Here is a 7,472-nt window from a genome sequence, read left to right on the forward strand (position 1 = left end):
GTGCGGATGATGAGCGAGTAGATGACGTCTGTTTCCCCCGGGCCGTCAGCGGAGCCCCCGTCGTGGCGGCGGATCACCCCGGGGCAGAAGTCAATGGCCCACTCGCCGTTCTCTGCAGGACAGGAGCGCGCTCAGCCCGCTCTCCGAGGCGGGGCGCCCTGCGCTGCTCCCCGGCTGTCCACCTGGCGGGAACCGAACTCCGGACTGAGGAGGAGGATGCAGCTGTCTGGACCAGGGTGGGCTGCTTGGGCCATGGGGCGTCAGGATGGGGGCGATTCGGGCAGAAAGGGGCCTTCCTGGTGAGGGTATGGAAAGGCCACAGCGAGGAGGCAGGACTAGGATGATGCTCGGGGATGATTTCAGGAAAGGGGCGAGCTAAAGCCCGTTTTACCAGTCAGTCCCCGGTATCGCTGTTCTGGGACAACCTCACAGAGTCCCCACTGGGCCCCGTCTAGAAGCAGGAGGGGGCTTCACCAGTATAGGCAGCAGTGTCGATATCGATCTTGTTGACGGTCTCGCCATTGTCGTCCACGGCAAAGACGAACTCCACCTCCTCGGCATTGTACGTCTGAGAGCTGCGGACCCAGGGCCCCACCCCACCCCAGAGGCTGGGACCTGGGCCCCAGCCTCAGGCCCCGCCCTGGAAGCACGGATCTTGCAAAGGTTCCACTCCTGGGCCTCAGCCCGCCAGCGCGTCTCGCTTTCTTACCCACTTAGAACCCGGCTCTGGCGGCCCAGCCCTTCGCAACGTCTGGCCCCGCCCCCAGCGCAAAGCCCCGCCCCAGGGATTTCACTTTTCCCCTCTGGCTCCTGCCCCTGCTCCAGGCCCCTCCCATCATCATCTGGGGCGACCCAACTCTTCCCACCGGAAAATGAGCGAGCAGTTCTGCCAGTCGAAGGGGAAGTAGGTGACCTCCACGGCGCAGGTGCTGCGGTAGATGGCCGGGGGCAGCCAGCTCACGGCGCCGCCCTCGTAGACCAGCACGTTGGCGGCGTAGTTGACATCGAACTGGCCGTCAATACTGTGGGCTCCCCCGAAGCTGAACTTAAGCATGGGTCGCCACCCCGGCCCCAGCCAAGTCCAGCCTAGCCCTCTGGCCACCCTTCTTCCCTCCAGGCTGGCGGCCCGCCGGGTCCTCACTTGTTTTCCAGCACAATCTCTGGTAGCCATACGTGTTCTGAAGGCACTCGCAGGGTCTCTATGCCCCCGAAGTCGTCCTTGCTGTAGTTGAGTCGGTAATCATACCAATCCTTAAGGGGAGGGGACGGAAGGACGTGTGCCAGGCATCTGCCACTTCGGGCTGCCCCAGAAAGCTTGGAAGAAAGGGGTCCCCTAGGCAAGGGCACCTCACCCTGTTCCCCAGATTTGACTCACGATTCCAATCCAGACGCTGGTGGTGAGGGTCTCCTCTTTCTCATTCTGCAGATGGGAGATTGGGAGGTTTGAAGCAGGATTTCCGGGTCAGAGCAAGGTTTAGGATGGACCTCAGCATATGGGGCCCAAAGCAGGATTTTTAGGTCTAGCAAGGGTCTCCGGGGATTGGGGTATCTTACCAATGAGATGAGGTTGGTCAGCGTGACCTTGAGGGTGATAGTGACAGTGTCTTCAGGGGCCCTCACTGGCCGGCCTTCTCTGTCATAGTTGTCAAAGAGATGGTTATACAGACGCAGCTCCTCGTTCCCCTCGCCTCTGCCTGGGGTGGGGTCAGGAAGGAAGGGTCACTGAGATGAAGAGGTCGGACGCCTTCCCTCCCCGTCTGCTCAGGTCTCCGAGGCTGTGTATTTTATGGTGTCTCCTGAACCAATAATAATGAGCCTGGGGACCAAACGTCGTCTCAGTCTCCATCTTAGTCTCTGTCATTGCCCTTGTCCCCGTATGTCGGAATCTGTGCGTGTGTGTCCGACTGCTTCCCCGACCTCTGTCCATACCGAGGAGCCCCAGGAGGAGCAGGGTGCCGAGCAGAGCGCCCGCCATCCTGCCGTCTGCGTCTCGGGGTTATTCTGAGCTTGGCAGGCTTGGAGGGTGCAGGCCAGGGTGTGTGTGTTGTCAGGAGGAGGGTGTTAGTTCCGGACTGCGTTAAGGGACTGTCACCTTATCCTCTACCCACCCCTGCTGCAGCTGGGGACATCTTGGCTGCTTCCAGGAGCAGCTGCCCCGTCCTGTGTTCCCTGCCCACCCCATCCCAGCATCCTTTGCCTGGTCTTCAGCCAGCTCCCCGGCCACGGAGCAGAGCCTCTGGTGAGAGCTGCAGGCTCCAGTAACACCTGGAGCCACAAACCTGGCAGCCGGACGTGCGGGATGGGCTTCCAGCGCGCTCAGGTGTCCTCTGAGTAGGCTGCCCTGTGGAGGTGACTCTGCTTGATGGACACACTTGGGGATGTGACACGCCCTGCCTCTCTTATGCACCCATGCGGCACCCATTATCACCACTCAGTCTGGCCAAGGTCGCTGCCAGCAGAGTGTGACAAAAATCAGTCTCCATAGAGACCTGGCAATGAGACAGGTGGTTACATGGGGATGGCCCGCAGGAACAGACTCCACCTGGCAGAGGAGACCGTGTCACAACACAAGGCCCACCTCTCCTTCCACAACGGGATCCGCATGTCTGCCCAGTCATAGCCCCCTCAGGGTGAGCAACCGCCCAGCTGGGTTTTATTTCCCTTGCCTCCCCCTGCTGCCACCTTGTGGCTACAGCTGGTAGTGCTATCTCCTCTCTACACCCTGCCGTCCCCAGCTTGATGACACACCTTAATTGATCTTTCCAGGGTTCCTTTATTGAGACGAGAAAGCACATGCAAGAGAGACCGCCTCGATGAGGTTCAACAAGTCTCATTGTGGGATCCCCTCCCCAGCCTCCCTGGCCAATCAGAATCCCCAGCATTCACAGGCCAACCAGGGAACAGAACTCAAAACCTTCATCTGGATCATCTTCCATAGGGATCCTGTGTTACAGGTGCCACCATGCTCATCCGCTTCAGTGTTTCTTTTCTTCTTTTTTTTTTTTTTTTAGTATTTTTGTTTTAGTTTTTTTTCCCATAGGGCCTGTGCCCTTGTCAGAGGGAGACAGAAAGAGGGAAAGTGAGAAATCACCCCCACCCCAGGGGAGATGGCCACTCTGAATTATCCTACTGGGATTTTAGGCATGCACACACACACGCCCACCTGATTTTCAAGCCACCAGGTCCAGGACTCGATCCATGGTCTGCCATGTGGGAGTCCAGTTGTCTTAACCACCATGTCACCTGCTGGCCCCACCCCTTTGGAGTTATTTTAGTTTAGTTTTTTTAGAGGACTTTGCTTTAGGGATGTGCACTTGGTGGGGGGGAGACAGACAGTGAGAGGGAAAGTGAGAAATCCTCCCCAGGGGGAATGGCCGCAATCCCATCTCCATTATCCTTCCAGGATCTCGGGCTAATTTGACCAGAGAGAGAGAGAGAGAGAAAATGAGAAAGCAAGCCACCAGGACTCGAACCACGGTTCGAGCGAAAACCTCTTCAAAAAAAAAAGTAAAAGAAAAAAGAAAAACACTTAGGGTGCATGTGCGTGAATGCCCCAAAGTGGAGATGGGACTGTGGCAGGATTGTGCCCCCCTGGGAGGTGCTCTCTCTCTCTTTGGAGAGCCCACACACCCTCTGGCAAGATTTTTTTTTTTTTTTTTTTTGTGGGGTAAAAAAAATGCACTCGCCAGACAGACAGAGAGAGACATAGAGACAGAAAGCGAGAAATCACCCCCCAGGGGGGATGGTCATGCCACAATCCCTTCTCCATTCTCCTCTCGGGATCTTGGGCACGCACGCACACGCGCCCAGCGTGTTTTAAGCCACCGGGTCCAGGACACGAACCTCAGTCAACTTCGTGGGAGTCCAGCGACATAGCCATTACGCTAACTGCTGGTTCTCTCTCTGGCAAGATTTTTAAAAAGAAACTTAGCGCCACCCAGGTGGCATGGTGGGTAAGGCGGCTGGATCCCACATGGCCAACTGTATGGTTTGAGTCCTGGACCTGGTGCTTGAAAAACATACTTGTTGAATATACGTGTGTGCCGAAATTCTGACAAGAGATGGAAGGAATAGATCTCTCACTTTCCCTCGTTCTGTCTTCAGTGAGCACATGTGCCCTATAGCAAATTAAATTTTTTAAAAGGAACTTAAGGGACCAGCAGATGGCGTAATTGTTAGTCGCTGGACTCCCACATCGATTGTGGTTTCAGTCCCGGACCCAGCAACTTAAAACTCATGCCAGGCACGTGTGTGCGCATGCCCAAAATCCCGAGAGGAGCCATCCCCTCGGGGAGTGACTTCTTTCTGTCTCTCTGTCTCTGTCTCTCCAGCAAGTGCATACACCCTATAGCAAAAATCTCTCTCAAAAAAAAAAAAAAAAGAAAGAAAAAAGAAATTTCTGGTTCTGAAACTGATTGTGGCAGGGGGCCTTAAAAAAAAATCTCTTGGAGCCAGCAGATGGTGTAGTGGTTACATCCCTGGATTCCCGTGTGGCAGACCTGGGGGCTGAAACTCCTGGCGCATGTACTTGCATGCCCACGATCCCAGGAGGAGAATGGAAGGGAAGGGATTGCACTGCAGCCATTCCCCCCTGGGGGAGGGGGGTGATTTCTCCTTTCCCGTGCACTGTCTCTGTCTCTCTCCAGCAAGTGCAAGTGCCCTAAGGAAAAGCCTCTAAAACAAACAAAACAATAACTTTCAACCCAGTGGGTTTTTTTTTTTGAGAGATATTTGCTATAGGGCACATGGGCTTGTCAGAGACATAAAGTGAGAAATCACCCCCCAAGAGGGACCACCACACCACAACCCCCTCTCCATTCTCCTCTCAGGATTTTCGGCATACGATATTCACATGCACCTGGCGTGAGTTTCAAGCTGCTGGGGCCAGGACTCGGTGGACCACGGGTTGGGGGGTGTCCAGCCCCTTACCCGCTATGCCACCTGCCGGCCCCTCTGGTGGTGTTTAAGTGCAGTCTACCTGCTTAATCTACACCTCCTGCGATTTCCATCCATGCTCCAAACGGTGGGCTAAATCCTGTGTAACCCTCAGTACGTAGAAACAACGCACCACACACCCCACACTATACAAAATACAGTTCCATTTGGACCAAGCTGCACACAGGAGTGTTGCTCGGGACCTGGGGGACTGAGTGGGGGACACTGAGTGGAAATCCTCTCCCTCCATCCCTAAGCCCATGTGGCCTGCAGAGGTGCACTCTGGGGGTGGGGGTGGGGGCGCCGGCCTGGGCCTGACCGGGCTGTAACTGGTGGGTGAGGGTCTTGCTCCGACCAGTGGATGCCAAGGGCGTCAGCTCACTGCCTTGCTTTGCTGGGCTGTGCAGCGTCAGCCCCTCAGAAATCCTTCTCCTGGAGGCGCCTCCCGGAGGGGATCTCACCACTCCACCCAGCCCCGCAGCGGTCGGTTCCCCAAGAGCCAGCGTGGAGCTGAGCGCTTAGGCTCGTTGGCTCAGGATCAGGACTGCCTGGGGGACCGACGCTTCCTGTGGAGTCGGGCCCAGGCCTGTTAGCCAGGCCCCTGGGTTTTACATTTATATAGTGAAAATTCCACAGAACCTTAGTGGCTTTTTGATGGGGCTCCCCCCAGCCCCACCTTGTCCTACAAGCTAGACCCAAATGTCTCAGCTCCACCGGAAGCCACTCCCTTCACCTATCAGCTCTTGGCTGGCAACTCCGAACAGCTGGTGCTTTTCTTTTTTTTCCTTTTTTTTTTTTTTTTTTTGTTCCTTTTGCGTAGGCACTCACCAGAGAGAGAGACAGAGAGAGGGAGATGAAAACTTGCCCCTTATGGGGGATGGCTGCGTTGCAATCCCTTACCCTCCAGCCTCCTCCTAGGATCTTGGGCACACACGCACAGGGACCACCTTGATTTTCAGGCCACGGGGTCTGGGACTCGAACTGCAGTGGGCCATATGGGAGTTCTGCACCTTAACCACTACGCCTCCTGCTGGCCCCAATGCTGCTGTTTTCTTAGCTATCAGTGCTGCTACTGGAAATATCCCCAAGTTGGTCTGATGGGGGCCCCCTCTGCATTCAACACGGACATCCACTCTCTTTTATTAAGATTTTTTGGCATAGGGCATGTGTGCTCTGGAGAGAGACAGAGAGGAAAAGAATATGAGAACTCACTCTGGGGGTTAGAGGAACCCCACCACCATCCCTTCTCCTCCATTCTCCTCTCAGGATTCGAGGCACACATGCACACATATCCGCTGTGTATTTCGGGCCACCAAGTCCAGGCCTTGAACAGCTGAGCTACCCATGTGGAATCCAGCTGCCTTAATCTCCACACCAACTGCTGGTTCTAACTCTTTCTTTTGTGAGCAGAAGTAGGTTTGGCTGAGGGAATCAGCAGCTAGTGTGTTGGTTAAGGCGCTGGACACTCCCACGGTTCCAGTCCCAGACCCGGTGGCTTGTTTTCTCACTTTCCCTCTCTCTCTCTCTGTCTCTCTCTGGTCAAATTAAAATGAAACAAATGAACAAATAAAATTAAAATAGATAATTTTTTTTTTAAAAAAAAGTAGATTTAGCTGAGTCAGGACAAAGATAAATTGTAGACACTAATTTCTAGACTGTCTCCCTCTCTAGAACCCAAGCTGATTGCTTAGACCTTGCTGGTTTATGTTCACGGCACACAGAGCAGAGCCTGGCACAGAATAGATGCTTGAGGGGCCAGCAATTGCCGTAATGGCTGTGTTGTTGGACTCCCATGTAGTTGACTGTGGTTCGAGTCCCGGACCCGATGGCTTAAACTTGGACCCGATGGCTTAAACGCGTGTGCGTGCATGCCCAAGATCCTGAGAGGAGAATAGAGGAGAAGGGATTGCGGCATGGCCATCCAGGGGGGGGATTTCTTGCTTTCTGTCTCTCTGTCTCTCTCTGTCTTTCTTTCTTTTTTTTTCCTCTCTGTCTTTCTGGTGAATGCACGTGCTCTATAGCAAAAACTTCTCCCTCCCCCCCCAAAATTAGATGCTTGATAAATATTTACTGAACAGATGAATACAAGAATAAGTAAAAGGGGACCAGCAGTTAGTGTAATGGCTACTTTGCTGGACTCCCATGTAGTCCACTGTGGTTCGAGTTCCGGACCCGCCCTCTAGCAAAAACCTCTGGGGGTGGAGGGGGGGGAATGAGTGCTTTATGCCCCAGCATCATTCCTTCTGCTGAGAACTGTTCTCACATGACCCTTCTAGGATCTGCCTGGTACTTAGAGACCTTATCCTCTGCCCAGAGTTGATTGGTCCTAGGGAGGACACCTGACCCAAACCCAGTCAAAAGAAGTCCTTCCCTGGGAATTCTGTCAAACAAGAACTCCGGAAGGCTATCTCCCTCTGCTGCTACCAGACATGACCTTCAGAAGCGTGGGGCAGCCGTGCTCATGCCTCTTCTTTCACGTGCAGTGAGAGGACACCGCTGACGTGCCAAGGCAAGGAGAGACGGGGAAGGGCCTTCGG

The 7,472-nt window shown here is 54.6% G+C and overlaps 1 protein-coding gene across 1 annotated transcript in view; it reads right to left on the minus strand.

Annotated features, from left to right (window-relative positions):
• Nucleotides 1–1,975, minus strand: part of CHRNE (cholinergic receptor nicotinic epsilon subunit) — a 5,567-nt gene extending 3,592 nt beyond the window's left edge. Inside the window, exons 1-6 of the mRNA XM_027773206.1 lie at nt 1,930–1,975; nt 1,555–1,718; nt 1,376–1,420; nt 1,142–1,251; nt 867–1,022; nt 475–575 (exon numbers count right to left, since the gene is read on the minus strand). Of these exons, the coding sequence (XP_027629007.1) occupies nt 475–575; nt 867–1,022; nt 1,142–1,251; nt 1,376–1,420; nt 1,555–1,718; nt 1,930–1,975 (622 nt within the window). The remainder of the gene's footprint in view (nt 1–474; nt 576–866; nt 1,023–1,141; nt 1,252–1,375; nt 1,421–1,554; nt 1,719–1,929) is intronic.
• Between the last annotated feature and the right edge of the window lie 5,497 nt (nt 1,976–7,472).

This window comes from Tupaia chinensis, unplaced genomic scaffold (genome assembly GCF_000334495.1).
Source record: "Tupaia chinensis unplaced genomic scaffold, TupChi_1.0 Scaffold000330_1, whole genome shotgun sequence".
In the NCBI taxonomy this organism is placed as follows: Eukaryota; Metazoa; Chordata; class Mammalia; order Scandentia; family Tupaiidae; genus Tupaia; species Tupaia belangeri.